The following is a 20201-nucleotide window of genomic DNA, read 5'->3' on the forward strand; positions in this document are numbered from 1 at the left end:
AGCCGGCCCCGGGCTCCCCTCAGGGCTCCTCACAGCCAGGGCCGCCTCGCCCTGAGGTAACCGCCCGCAGCGCGGGGTTGGGGGTGCGCGGCGCCGGGCGGGACCCGCCAGGGCCGGGCTCGGAGGCGGTGGGAGTGGGGGGGCCGGGCTGATCCCCGCCCCCTCACCACCTCCGGCCCGTCCCCGGCGGGTCCCGCCCGGCGCCGCGGCCAGAGACAGCGCCCGCCCGGCCGCACCGACGCTGCTTTCCCCCCCCCCTCCGCCTCCTCCGCCTCCTCCTCCCCTTCACCGCCCGGCGGGCGGTTTCAAGGCCCCCCCTTCCGAGGTCTCCGCCGCGCCGACCAATCAGCGGCCGCTGCGCGCCGCGGCCCGGCGCCTTAAAGGGCCACGGCGCGGCAGCGGGCCCGGGGAGCGGCGCTGCCTGCGGGCTGGGCCGGGGAGGGGACTCTAGGACCTGCGCGGTGCCGCTCTCCCTCCCTCCTTCCCCGCCGCGGGAGGCCGCCCGCCGCCTCCGGAGAGGGGGCGTGGCGCGGGTCGGCCCCGCCCTCCCCCGGCGGTGATTGGCGGGAGCGAGCGCCCGTCGGCGGGGGGGGGGCGGTGCCCGGCGCGGCCACGTTCGGGTGCGCGGCCAGCGGCGCGGCGGGCGCAGCGAGCAGCAGCGGCGGCGGCGGGCGCGGGGCGATGGGGGCGCGGCGGCGGCCGGCGCTCTGACAGCCCCCGGCGCTCCTTCGGCGGCGGGCAGAGCGGCTCCCGGCGGCGGCGGCGGCGGGCGGCGGCCGCCCCCCTCCTCCTCCTCGGCGCGGACCATGTTCGCCAAAGGGAAGGGCTCGGCGGTGCCCTCGGACGGGCAGGCGCGGGAGAAGTAAGCGCGGCGGCGGCGGCGGCGGGGGGAGCGGGGCGGCGGCGGCGGCGGCGGCGGCGGGGTGGCGGCTTTGTGCGGGGTTAGCGGCGGGGGGGGGGTGCTGCTCCTCCTCCTCCTCCTCCTCGTTCCCCGCCGCCGACCCGCCGCTCGGCTGTTGCAGGCTGGCGCTGTACGTCTACGAGTACCTGCTGCACGTCGGCGCCCAGAAGTCGGCGCAGACCTTCCTGTCCGAGGTGAGCCCCGCCGCCCCCCGCGCCCTTTGTGCGCCGCCGCCGCACGCACGCCCGCCCTCCATCTTGCGCGGGGCGGCGGCGGCGCCGGGGGGTCGCCGCGCGTGGGGGCCCACGCCCACTCGTGACCACCCCCCCCACACCCCCCCACACCCCCCCGTCCTACCCACCCCCGCCTTCCTCTCGCCCGCAGATCCGGTGGGAGAAGAACATCACGCTGGGCGAGCCCCCCGGCTTCCTGCACTCCTGGTGGTGGTAAGTGCTGGGGGGGCCGACGACGACCGTCCGGGCGGGTGCCCCGTGGCGGGTGGGAGCCCCCAAGCTGTCTGCCAGCCCCGCGGTGGGTGGGGGAGTGGGTGCACCGGGGGGGGATCCCCCGGCGAAGCGGGACCCCACGGGGCAAAGCCCCGGCGACGGCGTGAGTCAGCACCGGCTCGCCGAGCCCCACGCCGCCCCGGCTCCTCGCTCTCCGCGGGGCGTCGAGGCGCGGCGGAGCCTCCCCCGGCCCCGCGGGAACGGGCTGGAGGCGGCGGGCCGGCGGGCAGGCCTCCGGGGCGGCAGCAGCAGCGGGGCCGGAAAGCTGCCGGGGGCGGCCGCAGGGACCGAGTTGTGGCGGGGCCATTGGGGCGCCCGGGGGAAAGCAGGAGGAGGTGGCAGGATGGCTGCGAGGGCTGGAGAAGTTACTCCTCCAAGGCTGCTTTTTCCCCATAAAACAACCCGATGTCACCCATCCTGGGGGCAGCAGCGCCGGGTCGGGCACTTCCAGAGGTCCGAGTGGCGTCGAGCTGGGATGCGCGGCCGGATCCGGCTGAGGTCCCCTCCCCGTCCGTGGGCCCAGTGGGGTGGGAAGCTGCTCACCTCCGGTGACCCCCCGCCTCAGTGCGCCAGCCCCGATGAGTAACTGCCTCCTCTCTTGACTTTCTCCGCCACGCAGCGTGTTTTGGGACCTTTACTGCGCAGCTCCCGAAAGGCGAGACACTTGTGAACATTCGAGTGAAGCGAAAGCCTTTCATGACTACGTGAGTAACAAGTTTCTAATCCTCGCGGTAATCATGGTGTTGGGGAGCTCCGGCTTCTCTGGTGCACCGAGAGCCAACGTAACCCCCTGGCAAAAGCATGTGTTGTTTTTTTGGGTTTTTTTAGCCAACAATGTTCTGATTTGACTGAACAGTATTTCATAATGTTGCAATTATGTAAATTAGCTCAGATCCTTATCTTAAGCACTTAAAGGCATTCAGGCTACTGGTAGAATTAAGCAGTTTTGTATAGCGATGGACAACAAAGCGTTTACTAGAGGATCGATGGTGAGATATTTCATGCTGAGGATGCCTCGAAGGGTGGGCAGGGGTTGGATTGTGGTGGGGAGGAAGGGGGGATTCCCCAAAATGCCCCAGTGAATATTTCCCTGCCTTTGGCAAGGCTGGGGGCTTCCTTGGTTGTCCGAGTCCTCCCTTGACACCAGCCAGTTGAAGGTGTTTGCTCGTTGAAGGTGGTGTTGCAGACCCCCCTTGGTTGCCGGTGTGCATCTTGTCTGTCAGTGTTTTGGGTTGTTCTCTGCAGGGGTGTTAGTGTGACCCCGGGATGAAGCTCCTGGGGCGGGATGCCTCCCAAAAAGCTTCTTCCTGGCGAGAGCGCGTGGCGTGTCGGCTCTGGTGGGCGACGGGTGGGCTGCCCGCTCCCGTCCCGCGCGTGTCGCCCGCATCCGCAGCATCGGGAGGAATTTGCATCAAAGGATTAGTCACCTGGCTGCGGGCTTGGACCCCAGTCAAGTGAGTTTAAACCCTGTAGCAGGAGCTGGTTTTGTCTGCTCCGGGGAGCCTATGGTATGGAAACCATTTTTCCTCCCTTCCCGAGTTTCTCGTTGCCTCAACATGCCTGGGTTGGGATGCACGAGGGTTTGCCGGTGAGCAGCGCCGGGCCAGTGTCTCGGGGACCTCCGCGACGCTCCTGCGTGCCGGTGCTGGGCGCAGCGATCACCCTGGGGTGCGGGCAGTGCCAGGTGGCCAGAGAGCCTCGGCTGTCTGCTGAGCTGCCTCTCCTCTCTGCCCAGGGTGCAAAGATGCCCGTCCCGCTGGGGCGTGGGGGAAGTGGGTCTGGGTATTTGCTAGGTGGGGGTTTGTCTGTCTGTCCGTCCCTCCCTGCGGCCGCTCTCTGCATTGCTTGTTTTCACTGGGTCAGATTAAGATGGTGAACTCCTGAACTGAGGGTCAGAGCTGACAACTGGCAGTACATCTACTGATGCTCAGCTTGGCGTGGGAAGCTGCTCACTTCCTGGGTGTTTTAGGCCAAATTCTGCCTTTTTTGGAGCCCAGTTGGGACAGCGGGCTCATCGGGAGCAAGGCAAAGGTAGATCTTCAGGCGGCAAAGCCGCAGGTGAAGATAACATTAACAACCAAGACATGGTAATGCTTCGTTCACAGCAGTCTCCTCCATCGTGTCTGAGGATTTAGTGTATTTAGAGAAATTAATCTTTTTTTAGCTTGGTAATAACTCTAACAATAGGCCTGAGTGCATTAGATGATTCGCATAAACTTCTTTAATACATGTTGCTTTAAGCTTACAGTAAATAGACACAATCCTGATTGTTTTTAATTCTCAGTGTAATGCAGTTTTGTAACAGCCCCAAGTGCTTTACCTTTTGGGTTTTACCGAAAAGACTTGTAAGAAGATTTTTTTGCTCCCCTTCCCCTTGACTTGGTGGCACTGGTTTGGTTTCCCTGGGCATGTTTTGGCCTCAAAACAGGGTTGTGCTTCTACCCGGCGTGGCCAGTGACGGATGGCACAGTCCTTTGCCAAGGAGCGGTGTTTTCCTGGCACGTCGTGTACTTTACAGGGTGAGGGACCTACCCAGCCAAAACTTAAATATTGACCAAAGAACCGAGTGATAACTGGGGGAGTGTGAATAGCGCCTTGTTTCTCACCAGCCTCTGTGCTGGGGCGGGCTGCCGGTACCGGTGAGCGCTGTGGCCAGCCTCACCGACGGGCGCTGGAGTTGGAATGCAGGTTTTTCTCAAGCACCAAACCCCACAACCCATCAGCGGCGTGTGGCAGCTAAAATGGGGTACGAGCCCTGAAGGGAGCTGGACCAGTGAGTCATGAATCTCTTCCTATGGTGGTTGTGGTTAAAAATATCTTGATATAAGTCTTGCCCCAGATTGGTAAAGCATCGTATTTACACTTGGCCAACGATGGGCAATGTCTGCGCGGCCAGCTCAGTGTTTGCCTGAAATACGGTGTTTGTTTACCCAAAGACGATGTATTTACTGTGCCACTCTCAGGACGAAACGGGGATGCTCTGGGAGCGGTGCAGCAGTGCTGGGCCAGCCGGGGTTTGGCACGCCGCCCTCCCGTAGCCGGTGCCGGAGGGGTGCTCGCCCAGGAGACCCGTCTTTGGGAGGGGGAGCGGTGTGCCTCGTTAGCGGGGTGCTAACGGCGAGATTGGCATGCTGTGTCATTTCCACTTCATTTCCCAGCGTAACCCTATGAAAACTATTAGGAACAGCAGGACAAATCACCAACTTCCCCCTCCAGTTTTTAATATTTAACTCTTTAGTGAGGAATCTAAAAAAAGGAGAAATCCCACCCCTCTGGGTTTTTTTGGGCAACCCTTGAAAGGCGTGGGCTCTTGCAGTGGCTTAGGAATATTGCTTTTTACCTTTCTCCTGAGGTTTTTCTCCTAAGACAGGACAAAAGGCTGCTGGGATTCAGTAGAGAGGTGCTTGTTGGGAGAGAGGTGGTGGGAGCCGGGATTCACCTGGCACAGGCGGGAGGAACACCACGCTTCTCTTTCCTTCCGTCACGGCTGCGAGTTAACACAACTAACGAGTTGTGCTGGTTGGAGGGTTATTAGTCAGCCTCTCCCACCTGAATCAAAAGAGTTTATCCAAGTTAACAGCACCACGAGCACCCGTCGACTCCTAAAACTCAACCTGTAGCTGTTGATTTGGGCTCCGCTGCCGGGCAGAGCCCCCAGGCGAGCGCGCCGGCATTACGGTACGCTCCCACAGCCGGCGAGCTTGCAACGGGATCGCTCGGCATGACAGGGGATTTCAGCCGCCGCGTTATCTGCGAATTGGCCGATGGCTGGTCGCAGTTGAGCATTTCAACGCCATGAAAGCCAATACAATTTGAGTTAGCGGTGATGACTGCCAGTTTAAATACCGCAGTGAATTTCTGTCAAAGAGGTAATACATAGAAAGGGGAATTGCAGAAAACTTGATCACCAGAACCACTTCAGTCGATTTTGGCCTCGAGCTACAGAAAATGAACTTAAATCTAGTTGACTGTTGCTACATACTTTTTGTGGTATTGCTCTGCCTGTACGGAGCTTCAATGTGCAGGAGAGAAAAATCAGGGTAGCCTTTGGCTGCCAGAGACTTTGACTTCATCCTTCCCTCTGCTCCTCTCTCAGAAGGACCCACACTTGGGAGCACTTGAAATGCTGTTTTGTTTGCAATGCAAGATCTACGGAGTGGTGGCTTCAACTTGCCATTAACGCAAAGCATTGATTGATTTTTTTTTTTTATTATTTTTTTTTTTTAACTTTGGAAAGCTGCTGCAGTTCTTTCTAACTTGGGTCTGGAAGGATGCTCTGCTGCAGCAGGGGCGGTTACTGCTGCAAAGGTGGTGGTTGGTCTGGGAAAAGATGGTGTGTCTTGTGTCCTCCCATCCTGGTTGGGAACAACCAGGGCTCCTCCTTGTTCCCCACCATCTGAAACAGTTCCCCTTGGATTGTGATCTTGGTGAGGGGGTTTCTGAAGCCCCTGGTGATGGATGGATGTAGCATTCTGCCTTGCTAGTGTTGGCGTGCAAGACTGCTCCGTGGGGAACGAGGTGAAACCCAAGGGGCTGGAAGGGTTTTGGCCTGTTGGTGGCACGTGCTGGGGGTGTCACTCAGGCACTGGAGTTTGAACCCTAAACCCAGCCATATCCCGCCCCCCTGTAAGTGCCCTCCCGGCCACGCTTTGGAGATGAGGCGTGGGAAGTGGTCCTTCTCTGCTGGATCTGCCCATCGCACCCCGGCTGGCTGTGGGACAGGCGCCCCGTCCCAGGATCACTGCCTGGGTGTCCCTGAGCTTCTGGGGCTCCTCTCCTCATTGTCACAGCATCTTCTGCTCCCCGGGCGGTCCGTGTGGCCACCGCATGGCGTGGTACCTCAGCAGGCGAGATGGCTGCGTGGGACCCCTCCTGGGAGGAGATGCTCTGCAATGCTTGAGGGGTTCAGTGTGACTGTCACCTCTCCCATGCCAGGCTGTTGTCTTCCAGCGAAGATTCTGAGACTCTTGGCCCAAGCACCCACAGCTGCGTGGGGTGGGTGTGGGACCAGCAAGTGTGATGGTGGTGGTGGTCCATGGACACTTCTGCAGTGGTGGTGGTGGTCCATAAGTGCTTCTGTGGTGGTGGTGGTCCATGAGCACCTCTGCAATGTGCCCTTTGCAGCCAGTGTATTACAAACATTGCATAAGAGAGCAGGTGGTTTTGGGGCAGGTTTGGCACAATGAGGGGACAGAGGTTTGAAACACCTTTGTGTGGTCCCTGGGAGCCCACATGGGCATTGTCTGAGCCCTGGGCACAGACTCAGCCGGTGGCACACACAGCTCCGTCCCATCTCTGCGCAGGACCATGCTCTGTCTGGGCTCCATCCAGCTCCGCTCTGCAGGGACAGGGTTCTCCGGTAGGTAACCGGAGAGAGGAGTTTCCTTCGGGAGTGGCAGGCTGCCAGGAGCAGCTGCAAAACTCCACATCACTTAAAAAAAAAAAAAAAAATACAGAAATTCCCTCTCCCAGCAGCACACTGGGCTCAGCCTTCCCTCCCAGTTTAGGGTACTGTGCCCATCCTGCCTGTGAGCCCAAGTGTCCCTTAAACCCTGCTTTTACTGGAGTGCCATGCAAAGCTGGATTAGTTTAATTTTATATTTTAAACAATATCTGCTGTTGTGATGAAGCGACCTCCGCTGCCGTGCTTCCCGCTGCCCGGCAGTGGGACCGGGGCGTTCCAGAGCGGCACCTTTCCATGGGTGGTGCCGATGGAGAAGCTGTCGGCGTGAAACCCGAGGTCAGAGCCCAGAGCTTATGTCTTAGTCTTTGACTGGGGAGCCTAAATATTTATCCTGTTCTGTCCCTAATGAAAACAAATTGTCAACAGTTGTTCAGTAACTGACTAAATTAAAATCTGTAATTAGTCAATTAGATTAAAGAGTTGGCACAACCTGATTGTATCATGCTGGTTAGGTTATTAAGAGAAAGGGTGTGATTTTTAATTACTGAATGCTAATTTTGACAGTTTCAAATGGAAACAGACGTTCCCCCCCCTCCACCCCACCCCGAGTGCCTCTGCAAAAGTAAGGCAGGGGATGGATTTTATGTCAACAAATGGTGTGAAGATGCAAAGTTTCTCCAGCTTCAATCCGGGAGGGGTTTCTCTGGAAAAGCTGGGGGTGGGACGGGAGGAGAGGAGAGGATTTCTTCAGTCCTGGCTGAGGATGGGAGGGCAGGTCGGGGTTCATGCCATGGGCGGGGATCCCCTGCACCCCTGGGTGCTGGGGGGGGGCTGTGCTTGGGTGCTGCCCAGGGAGGTCCCCATCTTGCCGTCCCCTTTGCCCATCTCAGTGTGCACAGGTCAGCGTGCCCTCGCCTTGCACGAAGTGATGTGCAGTCACGAGGCAGATCTGAGTTTTTCATATTTTCTGTGGGTTTTTTGTATTTTTTTGTTTTTCTTTTTAACCCCCCCCTCCTCCCCGGTGCTCGAGAGGGGCCAGCTCCTGGTGGCAGGCAAAGCCCGCAGCAGGGAGGAGGAGGAGGAAGGCCTTGCGTGGCGAGCCCGCCATCCCATTGTTTGCCCCGGCAGCACCACGGCCACGTGGGCGAGCGCGGTGAGGCCGGCGAGGGGACCCGCCGCCAGCGCGGTGGGCTGCAGGGGGGGCGGCCGCCCCCAGCAGATGCTCGGCTCTGGGCGAGCACAAAGCTCACAGCCCTGCCCTCCCCTGCTTTCCGGGGTCCCTTCGAAGGAACAAAGAGGGCGAGGGGCCGCGAGCCTCTGTGCCATGCTGTGCCGTGCCGTGCCGTGCCGGGGAGGCTGGCCGGCACGGGGGGGGCTCCCTGTCCTGCTGCGACGGGCAGTGGGGAGGTTCGTGAGGTCAGGACGCGGTGTATTGGGTACGAGTGAGGCTTTCCTGTTCTCCTGATCATTTCCTTCCTTACCTTGGAAACTTGGATTTTCTCCTACCTTTTGTTCCCTATTTTTCTCTTGTAAAGCCGTTTCTGGATCTATTGGAAACAGCTGCCAGAGCTGGTCCTGGGGAGCGGGCGGGGGGCTCCAGCTCCTTCTCCTCTTTCACCGTGCACGCCCCCACGGCAGAGCCAGCACCACCTAAATGGCACCCGGCTGTGCAAAACCCTCGCTGATGGGGGGGGGGGTGCTTTAGAGAGAAGCTGGGGGAGCGGCTGCAGCAGCGTTTGGTCCTGTTTTTCCTTGAGATCCATATAAACAGAGGGGCTGGTGGAGGGAGAGATGCCCCCCTGATGCATCCCAGCCCAGCCGATGGTGGGGGTATCCCCATGAGCATCACACAGCCGCCTTGCCAGCATCCAACTTGGGGGTCAGGTTGTGAAACTCCCGCTGAGGCTTCTGCTCAGCCCACGGGCACGTCCCCCCCTTATTTCCCAGCAGCTTCTCCCTCCGAGTTCTGACCCTGCAGATCCCCAAGGGGAGACTCCCCCCGGTGCTGGGGGGCTCGGCGGGACGGAAGCAGCGCTTTCCTCCAGGCTAGTGGGGAGCAAAACCAGCTCTTTGCAAGTAAACAAATACCTCGCCTCCGCCTTGGTTTGGGGTTGGTCTTGTTTTTTTTCTTCTCTCAAAACTCCTGCTCGTGGCCACAAGTGCCAGGAGCTGAGTTCAAAGCTACAGCTGTGCAGTCAAGGGGGATTTCCAAAATAATGTGGTGGCTGCTTGTGGGTGCTGCTTCCCACGTGTGGTGGGACCCAGCTGTGCCCCCCCCCCCCCCCCCCCACATCCCGCAGTGGTGATGGCCATCGCCCATGCCTGGCTGGGGCTAGAAGGGCACCCACTGGGGCTTTGGGTGAGGTTTGGGCATGCATGGGGTGCAGCTCCCCCTGCGGTAAGGCCAGCTTTTCTTTTGTCTCAGGTTTGTGCCTTTAAATCATACATCTTTCTTGGAGAAGAGGAGAAATGCCCACTCTCCTGCCCGAGTTTAATGCTGTATGCACGGAGGCCGCTAACATCAGAATTAAGCAAAATATATAGGTCTGTGTGTATATATATGCAATTATATCTACACAGTATGCCGAATTAAGATGTACACATGGATATAGATAGAGGTGCATGGGTCTATATATTTGGCACGTGGTTGGGGCAGCAGAGCAGAGCAGTGCTTCACACCCGGCCACCAAGCGCTCTCCCACCTCCTATACTCTTCCTCCTCCATGGCCATTGCCACCAGGACCAGAAGCTTTTAGCAAGGTGATTTCCACCTCCACGTGGAAGGCTGCGGGGTCCGTCTGTCCGTCCGTGTGCGAGGCAGCGCTGCTGCAGCCTGCTGCCTCAAGATAAAGTCCAAAGGAAGACCTCTGGCTGTGTCTTAAGCTAACATTTTCTTTTTAATTATTTTTTTTCTTAATGTTTCTGCATCAACCCTTGAACATTTGATCTGGTGCCTCTCCTCCCAGGGTGCAGTGGCTTTCTGTAGTGAAAATGAGCTCTTGCTGCCCCTTCTGCTTGCCTCAAACAGGGTCTGGGGTGGGGGTTTTCCCTCCTATTTTCTCTGGATTTGGGCTAGTTTCTTACAACCTCACAAGGCTGAGCTCACAACTATAATTGGGATTTTTTTGGCTACAAACTGAAGCAGGGGATGCACAGCAGCAGCTCTGGCTCGCCGGTGAGCTCGACCTGCCCGGCACAGCTGGGGTGCCGGCATCCCATGGCATTCCCAGCGGGCATGCCAGCCCAGAGCCAGTCCCTCCTTCCTGCCGTGGGTTTTATCCTGCCCCAGCTCCCACCTGTGCTGCTGCCATTGCACCCGGGGCACCTGGTCCAGCACCGATGGGTGCCCACCAAGGCGAGCGGCTGGCTGGCATCCCCTGTCTTCCTAAAACAGGCTTGCTGCAAGGGTGTCTCAAGCCTTGGCTTTGCTTATTTATTCATTTCTGGAAACTGTAAGGGGGGAAAAGCCCCTGCATCACCCTCATGGGCAGCCAGCAGTCGCAGCTCTGCCCCCCCAGGCAGGCAGGGAGCTGCTGCCTGCCCTGAGCTGTGCCTTGCAGCTCAGCTTCTGGGCTGGGGAGGAGCTGGGAGCTTGGTTTGTTGTTTTGGGTGGGTTTTTTTTTGGTTGGGTGGGGGTTTTTTTTAAGTGAAAGAAAGGCGGTGTACACCAAGGAAGGGGGCAGGGTGCCCTGGTTTGGGGTGGGCAGATAAAGCTGCACTATCGTGCTTGGCTCTACTCCCCTGCCAGAGCCTGGCAGAGCACCCTTCTTGCCTTCCTGCACTGCCCAGCCCTCACTGGGTGCTCATCCCTGTTTTGAGGGGGAGCCCCATGGGGATGAGGGCAACCTGTGGGGTGCCAGGGGCTCCTTGAGCCCCTGCATCCCCCTGCCTGGGAGCAATACTTGCAGGAAGGAGGAGGAGGGAAGAGGTGCTTCCCACCCCCTCGGCTCCTTTTTGTGGGAGAGCTGTGCAGCTGGTGGGGTGTAAATCACACCCGGCCTGTGGGTGGGGAGGTGGAAGCGGAGGAGGGGTTGTGACTGGTAGCAGCATTGGGGTGACTCCCCATCACAGCTTCAGCCTCCCCTTGCCCCCCTCTTGCGTCTCTGGTAGCTCTGGGAGGGTGCTCGCTTCTCCCCAAGAAGCAGAACCCAGGTTTGCTGTTGGTGATGGAGACCCTTTGGCTGTTGGGATCTTTCTCTGCCAGGCGTGAACCAGGAGGTAGGTCTGGTTTTGTAAGACTCTGCTGGGGTCTGGTTTGAGGCAGGGGCAGCCACGCTTTGGAACACTTGGTCTCATCAGGGGGACTTTCAGCAGGGGTGTGCTTGGTGGGGTATGGCTGGGGATGGAGGTGGGAGCTTGTGAGGAAGCAAACGGTTCACGTTGCACACGGGCATCTTCAGCCCAGCTTGAGTGCAATTTTCCATGGAAAAACCCAAACCAGTTGGTTTTGTTTTATCCTGGGCATCACAGCACTGATAACGCCCAGGTGCTTCATGCCTTTGCCAGGCTCCTCTGGAGAGAAGGTCCAGGCTGGGGCTCCCAGGGCTCGTTTCATCATTAAAAACACATTTACTTGCTTGTCCTGGAGCCCTTCAGGGTGTCGTGGCACGTCCTGACAGCTTGTCTGTCCTTACCTGCAGTCATCAAGGAGTTTTCAACATGACTTATATAAAGCCTTTGTACTTGGATTGCTCCACCGTGCTGCACAATGGCTTCTTTGTCATCCTGCCAGCTAATTAATTTTAACTTTTACCGTTGCTCCAGCATGGTGCACTGTCCGCCTGGTCCATTTGAAGCTTCCCCCCCACCTTAAGTGTTTTCCAAGCAGTTTGACTTGTTGCTGCTGAACATGGGAGAAACCAGCTAGCCCTGCTGGTGCTCACCTTCTGGAGAAGGAGCTGCCCTCACGCTGCTGCCAGGGCCAGGGGTGGTGAAGAAAAAGCCATTAGGAGGCTCAAGTTTTCTCCAGTGGCTTGTTTCTCCTGGCTGGCAGCTGAAGGTCCCCCTGGAGAACATCCTCTGATGAAAATAACAGACTCTTGCTCCCCGGCCAGCGCTTGGCACCGCGTGCATCTCGCAGCCAGAGGCTGCCTTGGCTGCGTCTTCAGGACAAAAGCCCTCGTGCTCGGGAATGTACGTGCACTGGGACGTGACGATGATTATTTCTGGAGGGTCAGGCTCTGTTTGGTTGTGTGCTGGAAACCAGGTGTTTTTCTTTTGCATCCTGTGAGCAGACATCTGCAACACTGGCTCCGGGTCCCACCACAGCATCCCTGGTGCAGGGGGCAGCTCGCTGCTGGTACCCGCCGGGATGCTTGCAGGGGAGCCCAGCATCTCCCCGGCGCTGCCCAGAGAAGGACCAGGAAGGATGTGACGCCAGCTGGGTGTCCCCAGCCCGCTGGGGTGGGACGAGCCGGGGTATTGTCTTTCCCGGGTAGGAGGGATGGAGATCGCTGCATGAATAAACACCAGCTGAAATTTCAGCGATGGGGTTTATGCGAGCGGCTCTGCGGCAGAGGGGAGCTCCCCTCTGCTCGGGATGGGGACAGTGGCGGGTCAGGGAATATGGAATTGCTGCCTTTGTGTTTAATCTGGTTATAAGGACGGCTATTAGAGATAATGAATTTTGCCTGTCCCTGCCGTTGTAATACAAGAACCCAACTGTCTTTCAACACTGCGAAGGTCACTCCTCTTTATTTCTGGTTGTAAATTTTGCTGGTTACAGATGTTTGGGGTTGATGGACATGGCTAATTAAGTTTCTCCTGCCAGCCAGTTGGCAAGGTGCAGGAGTGCTGGCATGGGGGTGAGGTCGGAGGGCAGGACCGAAGCTGGGTGGCAATGCCAGCAGCCCCTCGGTGCGGTGGCCTGGCCACGAGCCCATCTCATCACAGCCCCAGAGCAAAGCGAGGCTGGGTTTACATGGACCCTTGCACGTCTCTATGATTTTGGAACAGCCTGCTGGGAAGAAGGCGGCTTTGGGAGCAAGTTTCCATCTTGCTGCTCTCATTTGAGGGGAATTCAGCAGGAAATGTTACGCTTGCTGCCCCACCCTGGCCTGATGGTGGGAAGGGGGGTGGAAAAAGGGGGATGCCCTTGATTTTTGCCATCAAGCACCTTTTGCAGCAGTGCCAGCAGAGGCTTGTTCTTTCCCAGAGAGATTTTAAGAGGGGAGCCATGGTGTGCTGTGTGGCAAAGCCAATACCCCACACCAAATTAGCACTGTGGGGGTGGTGGGAGCCCCTTTCCCTGGGGCACGGGGCCGGTTTGCTTCCTGGTGCTGACCCTGCCAGGCAGGAGCCGGCCGCGTGTGCTGCCTGCGCGCTTGGAACGCAGCACGTGCTGCCATGCCTCCCCGGCTCCCCCCGCCCGCCTGATTTATGCTGCTCCACATTTTCTCCTCGTTTCCATGCCTCTTTCTCCCCTCCTTCCTCTTTTTTTTTTTTTTTTTTTTCTTTCCTCCCTTGTGCTGCGTGTGCATCGCCTTGCTCCTTTTTTTTTTCCTTGCTGCTCACAGGCCTCCCTGTTATCCTAGCAAGCTGCAATATTTGGGGCTCCCTGCTTGTGTGCATTCAAAATGGTGTTTTATCCTCCTGGAGGAGGGGACCGTGGTCCCCATCACCCTGCTGGGACGTGATCCCTGGGTGCTGAGGGGGCTATTTTTATTTTATTTTATCATCGCAGAGGACAAGCTGTGCGTCCCCAGCATGGATGCTCCTGGCCCTTGGTTGCAGCAAAACTGGCAGGGTGGCCGCAGGCGCCCATCGCCTCCATCCCGACGTCGCTGCCGGGCGCAGTGCCGGCCATCTGTCCCCTCCCGTGCGGCGCCGGCCTGCCGGCTGCTTGCCGCGGCGGCAGGGCTTGCCCGGCGTCTGCGAGGCCATGAGGGCTTTTTTTTATTATTATTTTTTTTAAAAAAAAGTTCCATTTTTGCTTTGTTTGCCCCCATTTCATATGCGTAACCTGACTTTTTGTTGTTTCCGCCCCACCCCCCCACCCCACCCCCCCCCCCGCTGCCGTGCCAGGCGCATCGAAAGTTTGCCGGGTCTCGCGTGCGTGCGCGGATGCCGAATAATTTTATTAGCCGCCTGGAAGGGAGCCAGCGTGGCGTGCATCGCGCGGGAGGTGGCTGCTGGGGCGCCTTCTCTTTTATTTCCCTTTCCCAGGCACCCCCCCAGCTTTGCCTCTGCCGTTCTCCTGCGGGTTGCATCACTGGTGTTACCCTTTTATTTTATTTTTTATACATATTTCTTTTTTTCTTTTTTTTTTTTTTTGCTCCTTAAAGGGTTAAAAACGATGGGGAAGTTCAGCTAGCACTTGCAAGATATGGTTGCCTTAGCAACAGGCCTCCTAATCTGGTAGGTGACCTGAGAGACTGTGGAAGATGCAGGGGTTGGTTTGGCATTTCATTATTTCATGAGGCTGCGGCTCTCCAGCTGGTTCCCTTCCCAGCACTGCCGCCGCCGTGGCTGCTCCCCCCCACCGCCGCCCCCGGCATTCCTTGGCAAAGCCCCGGGGGGGGCTGGCGACATGGCCCCCTCCCCGGGTGCTGGTGGGTCCTGGGAGCTGGTGCCCGGGGAGAAGGAGAGGGCTTCCCGCAGCCCAGGTGATGATTATTCAACTTTGGGGTTGCAAAGATGGTTTCCTGCCTTGCCTTCCCTTCATCCGAACGATTTGCTGTGGTGGCCTGGTGAAATAGCGCGTGAGGTCTCCAGGAGCTAGAGAAGTTCTTGCTCGCACTTCCAAACTCCAAATTTTGGGGTCTGTGCTGCTCTGTCGGGGTGAAGCCCAGCAGCGGGGCTCTTGTGCGAGGAGCTGGGGCTCAAAGCCACAAACTGATGGGGAGCGAATAGGGCAGCGCAGGTCCGCAGGGGTTGGAAAAGGCGATGGGGGTGAGACACGTGCGTCCAGCCAGCATGTTGGGGAAGGAGGGTGGGTTTGAGAGGAGCGTGGCTGTGTTATTCCAGCTGCCTTAGGCCGCTCTGAGCTCACAAGGCCAGGCGAGCACAACCAGCACATGTCCACGTATGGATGGATCAAGACCTGGGTGTTTTGGTGCCACAGCCACGTCCACCTTCTCTTTTTTCCTTGGAAGCATCCTCAAGTTGGCATTTCCCAGCGTGCTCCCTTTTCCCTTGCTGTTGTGACCACCCCATGCGAAGTGTCTGAGCACCCGCCAGTCCTTGCCAGCGGCGGGGCCATCTGAATTAAGAAACCGCATCAGAAATCTTCCGTGCCAAATATCTGACCTCACCAAATCTCCGGGTGCTGTCGGACAGGCGCTCAAACTCTTCTGCCTGCACAGTCTCACATGGGATTTGGGCAGGCATCTGTCACACCCAACAGCGCCCGTCGGCACAAAACTGCTGCAACCTGGTCCAGATCGTCGTTGAGCTCTTTGCTGGGATGGCCAAGCCCCTCTCTGTGCCCAAAACCAGGATGTTTTGCTCTTCACTATGCGATGCCGAGTGGTTACAGCATATGGGACTGCCCCTGGCATCCAAGCCGTGGCGGCTGGGCAAGGAGACCCCCGGGGGAGGGAGGTGTCCAAGGGGCCAGGGCCAAGCTCCCTGTGAGTACCAACGGAATAAAAGGGCCGGGATAGCGCCGGGAGCATCCCATTCCCGCGGATCCCGGCGGTGCAGACCTCTTTTGTTTTTCTTTCCCCCTCCCGCTATCGCACGGCGGTGGTGGCAGCTGCCTGCGGATGCCGGGGAGAGCCGCCTTTGTTTATCCGCCTCTCCGGCAGAGCGAGCGCAGGGATGCTCTTGGATCGAGGTGCCGATCTGTCATCTCCCAGGTTTTATGCATCCCCAGACAAGAAATCAGCGGCGCAAAGCGCAGACTTTTTGTTACTTATCGCCGAGCTCTGTGCAGAGCGCGGCTGCTGAAAGCAATCTGGTGTCTGCGATGCCCAGATTTATGGTTTCCCAGCCTCGTTCTAGGTGTTGGCTTCCACTGGGAAGCAAAAAACCTGGTTTGAGCCATTGGTGTAGGATGAGAGGACCGTGGTATGCCACAGCATCGGACCTGGGCCTCCGCAAGCTGATGCATGCCCCCAGAGCCCATCATCGCCCCAGGTGGGACAGCATCTCTCTTGCTCCATCTTAGCTGTGGAGACAGGAGGAGTAATGTCCCAAGGAGCTGAAACACAGCTCGTCTTTCCCTCTGGGTCTTCTCTGCTCAGGGCACGCTTCTCCAAACCCCCTGCCCACCCTGCCGGGGTGGCAGAAGCTGCCCCTCGATGAGCAGGGTATGAGCCGTCAAAGAGGAGGAAATGCAGCCGAGCCAGTAAAATCCCTAGAAAGCCCTTTTATTTTGATCGCTTCATCCCTTTTTTTCCCCCCCATCTCTGCTTTGTGAGGCTTTCCAGGATTTGTCCCTCTCGATGGGGATTTTGGGTGGTCAGCTGGTTTCCCAGGCACAGACGGACTGCTGATCAGCTGGCACACACCGTCCATCCTCAGAGCACTGCGCTCTGCCTGCCAGGGGGCTCCTGGGTCTCAAGCGCACGATTATACATGGGGTTTTTTTAAAGAAAATCAAAATTCCCAGGGAAAATAAAAAAAAAGAAAAGCCGTCTCCCCCCCCCCCCCCCCCCCCCCCCCTCCGCCTCCGCCCTGCTGAGAAGCAGCTCTGCGATGGCGGCTGGAAAGCGAAGCCGTAAGTGTTGCGCGTGCCATCTGCTCCGCTTGGATCGCGGGAGCGGCTGGAGCCGGCGCAGCCTTGCGGGGAGGGGGGGCAGCGCTTGCTGGGGTAAAGATGGGGTCCCCCCACCCTGTACCCCCCCCCAATGGGGGCTTGGTGGTCCTCTAGGTAGATTTGAAGCCCAGGCTGGTGTGCTTGACCCCCATCTGGTTCTGGTGGGAGGTGTCCCATGGGTGTGCAGCCCCCTCCTCTGCTCCTGGGAGAAAGAGCTCCCTGGGTCATCCCTGGGATGAAGATGGTCATGGGGTGGGATGAGTTATGTGGGAGGGAATGGGCAGGTTTTGGGGTTTTTTTAGGCATTTGCAGCTTCACTGGCTGCCTGAGTTGTAAGCACGTGCTGGCAACTGGGTGCTCTGCAGCATAGGGTGCATCTCCAAGGGACCCCAAGCGATCGCTGTCGTGAGAGCTGCTCAGCATGACACATCTGGTCCTCCCAAAGGAGATACCAAAGGAAAGGTCCCTCCGCAATAAGGAAAAATCATCAGCTATCTCTAAAAAGAAAGAAATGTGGGTTTTTGTGGGTTTGCTGTAGGAGCATCCCTGGGTTCCCACACAGGTTCCTCCACAGCCAGGCTCCTGTGGCTCTTTGGCTGGAGCCACTGGAGCCGCTGGGTTTCCCTTGCTTTACCTGCTTCTTCCAAAACCAGTATTTTTTTGAGACTTCCCAACAGGTGAAGCCAGCATACGCAGAAGAGGCTTTCTCCCTCCAAAGGCAGCAGTGGTTGCTGCTGGTCCTCAGCAGCCGTGCTGGGGGCTCTCTGCCTCCCTGGGGGGGGGCTCATGCTGGTTGCGAGTGGTTGGGTTGTTCTTATGGGGTTGTCAGGAGATGAAACATCGCCAAAATGTGTGATACCCAACCTGGGAGATTGGTTTTGACTGCAAGCATGACAACTGTACAACCCTGAATTGCTCCTTGGCTTGGCTTCACCAGCAGTATTTTTGATGTGTATAAGTATTGTATATTTTTATATATATATATAAAATTTTTTTATATTAGAGAAGGTGTGCAGAGGTAGGGGACTCAGAGTGGGCGCCTGGCACTTCCCCGCTCTTCCCATGCAAAACACCATCGCTCCTCCTCGCCTGCCTTCGCTGCCGATAGAAAAGGCAGCAGTGGCGTGGGTGGGTTGAGCGGAGAGAGAAGGAAAAACACTCTCCACACAAAACCAGAGGGCTCGTAAGGAGGGATGGGAAGCTGAGGAAGGGCTGAAACGGCTGGGGAAGGCGCCTGAGCAGGGGGCTGCAGAAGGCTTTTGGTCTTGTTGGGCTTCAGGGCAGGGTGGAAGGAACTCAGCTCAGTGTTTCCCCATGCGTGTTCTCAGCTGGTGTGCATGGTCAGACCTTTACAGGGGTTTCTGGGGTTCAGCACAGTTTGCAGTGAAACCTCGTTAGAGCCCAGCACTTTACTGGAGAACCTCTTTGGAGCCCCAGCTCAGCCCCATGGAGGTTCACAAGACACATCTTCCTCACCAAAACCTGGCATCCAGGAAGCGCTGCCGTGCTGACGGCATGCCGGCTCTCTGGAGATGCCCGCTGCTCTTAGCCATCCCACCTCGCCGGGTGCTAATTGCCTGTGGTGGGTTGGCCCTGGCTGGTTGCCAGGTGCCCACCAAAGCTGCTCTATCACTCCCCCTCCTCAGCTGGAGAGAGGAGAGAAAATACAACGAAAGGCTTGTGGGTCGAGTTAAGGACAGGGAGATCACTCAGCAATTACCATCACAGGCAAAACAGACTCGACTTGGGGAAAAATGAATTTAATCTATTACCAGTCAAATCAGAGTAGCATAATGAGAAATAAATCCAAATCTTAAAACACCTTCCTCCATACCTCCTTCTTCCCAGGCCCAACTTCACTCCCGATTTCTCTACCTCCTCCCTGCAGCAGCGCAGGGGATGGGGGTTGTGGTCAGTTCATCACCCATTGTCTCTGCTGCTCCTTCCTCCTCAGGGGGTGCTCCTCACACTCCTCCCCTGCTCCAGCGTGGGGTCCCTGCCATGGGAGACAGTCCTCCATGAACTTCTCCAACATGAGCCCTTCCCACAGGCTGCAGCTCTTCACGAACTGCTCTAGCGTGGGTCCCCCATGGGGTCACCAGTCCTGCCAGCAAACCTGCTCCAGCGTGGGCTCCTCTCTCCACGGGACCACAGGTCCTGCCAGGAGCCTGCTCCAGTGCGGGCTTCCCACGGGGTCACAGCCTCCTTTGGGCATCCCCCTGCTCCGGTGTGGGGTCCTCCCCGGGCTGCAGGTGGGTTCTGCCCCACCGTTAACCTCCATGGGTGCAGGGCACAGCTGCCTCACCATGGGCTGCACCACGGGCTGCCGGGGAATCTGCTCCGGCTCCTGGAGCACCTCCTCTCCCTCCTTCTTCACTGACCTTGGTGTCTGCAGAGTTGTTTCTCTCGCATATTCTCACTCCTCTCTCCGTCTGAAGTTGCCCAGTTGTGCCTTTTTTTCCTCCTTCTTAAATATGTTATCACAGCAGCACTACTGTTGCTGATGGGCTCGGCCTTGGCCAGCGGTGGGTCCATCTTGGAGCTGGCTGGCGTTGGCTCTGTTGAACACAGGGGAAGCTTCTGGCAGCTTCTCACAGAATTCACCCCTGTAGCCCCCCCATTACCAAAACCTTGCCACACCAACCCAACACACTGCAAGCAGCTCGAGGCACGCCACTTCAGTGGCTACTCCTGAGCCTAGCATTCAGAAATTCGGTAATTGGGCTGGAACAATTATTTTTGGCTTTTGCAGAGGGAAAGGCTATAAATAATCACCCCGCGAGCTTGTGCGGTGACTTTGCAGCCTCTGTGGGGGGGTTGTGTCTTTTTTTTTTTTTTTGCTGCCGTCCGGCTGGCTTTTTCTTGGCGGCTGAGAGTGGGAGACTTATCTGTAGAAAATGCAATTTGAGTTGATTAAAGAAACTCCTGCCATTGGCCCGAGCTGCCAAACTTTCTGCAGAAATGGTTACGCTTTCTGAGAAACCTCCCCGGGGACCTGCCGGGCTGCAGCCTGGCCCTGGGGCGATGGTGGTAGGGACAGGGAGGAGAAGGAGGAGGAGGAGGAGGAGGGCTGCCCAGGCTTGGGGAAGGAAAACACGGTGGAAAACAAAGGATGCCGGTCTCAGCAGCATCGTACCAAGGAGGACTTGCCAGGAAGAGGTGTGGAGGAGGCAGTGATGGTGGGCACGCTTCTGTGCTTACTCTTCTCGGATGGCAGCAGCTTGTACAGCCTGCAGACTAAGGGCTTTTGGTCATTATGGAGCTGGTTTCAGCCAGGGCCTGATCTGGAGGTGAAAGCCTCTGCATCCTGGCACCCATCCCTCAAGCTCACCCATTCCAACACCCATCCAATGCCCCTGGGAGCCAAATCACAACAGCCTTAGCAGAAGCAAACAGCATCTAGCACACCTTTTTTGTAAGCCCTCTGTCGCATCTAAAATAAATTTGCATCTAAAATGACAGGCTGGTTTTAATGTCTTCTAGCTATAGAGCGCTTGAAGACCTGGGCTTCCCTCATAGGTGGGCGCGGGGCATCATCCCCTCTCTTGCTGGGTGCTGATATGGTGGCCACAGAGCAGTCCCGCGACAGAGGTGGGAGAGGTGTGGGGTGACTGCTCACAAGGAAGCAGAAACTTAGTTCTACTGTATTATTAAAAGGATTGAGACTTACTGACAGGCTGGTGGCTGAGG

The 20201-nt window shown here is 57.7% G+C and overlaps 1 protein-coding gene across 6 annotated transcripts in view; it reads left to right on the forward strand.

Moving 5' to 3' along the window:
• Positions 1 to 659: 659 nt before the first annotated feature.
• SSBP3 (single stranded DNA binding protein 3) overlaps positions 660 to 20201 on the forward strand; it is a 55854-nt gene continuing 36312 nt past the window's right edge. For 3 of the 6 annotated variants that reach the window (XM_074831969.1, XM_074831966.1, XM_074831968.1), the window contains exons 1-4: positions 663 to 862; positions 1023 to 1095; positions 1286 to 1347; positions 2027 to 2111. In XM_074831969.1, the coding sequence (XP_074688070.1) occupies positions 807 to 862; positions 1023 to 1095; positions 1286 to 1347; positions 2027 to 2111 (276 nt within the window). In that variant the 5' untranslated portion in view covers positions 663 to 806. Of the gene's footprint in view, positions 863 to 1022; positions 1096 to 1285; positions 1348 to 2026; positions 2112 to 20201 lie in introns of all 6 variants that reach the window. The other 3 variants (XM_074831967.1, XM_074831964.1, XM_074831963.1) reach the window with 3 other exon arrangements.

Source organism: Strix aluco, chromosome 8, assembly GCF_031877795.1.
Source record: "Strix aluco isolate bStrAlu1 chromosome 8, bStrAlu1.hap1, whole genome shotgun sequence".
Classification (NCBI taxonomy): domain Eukaryota; kingdom Metazoa; phylum Chordata; class Aves; order Strigiformes; family Strigidae; genus Strix; species Strix aluco.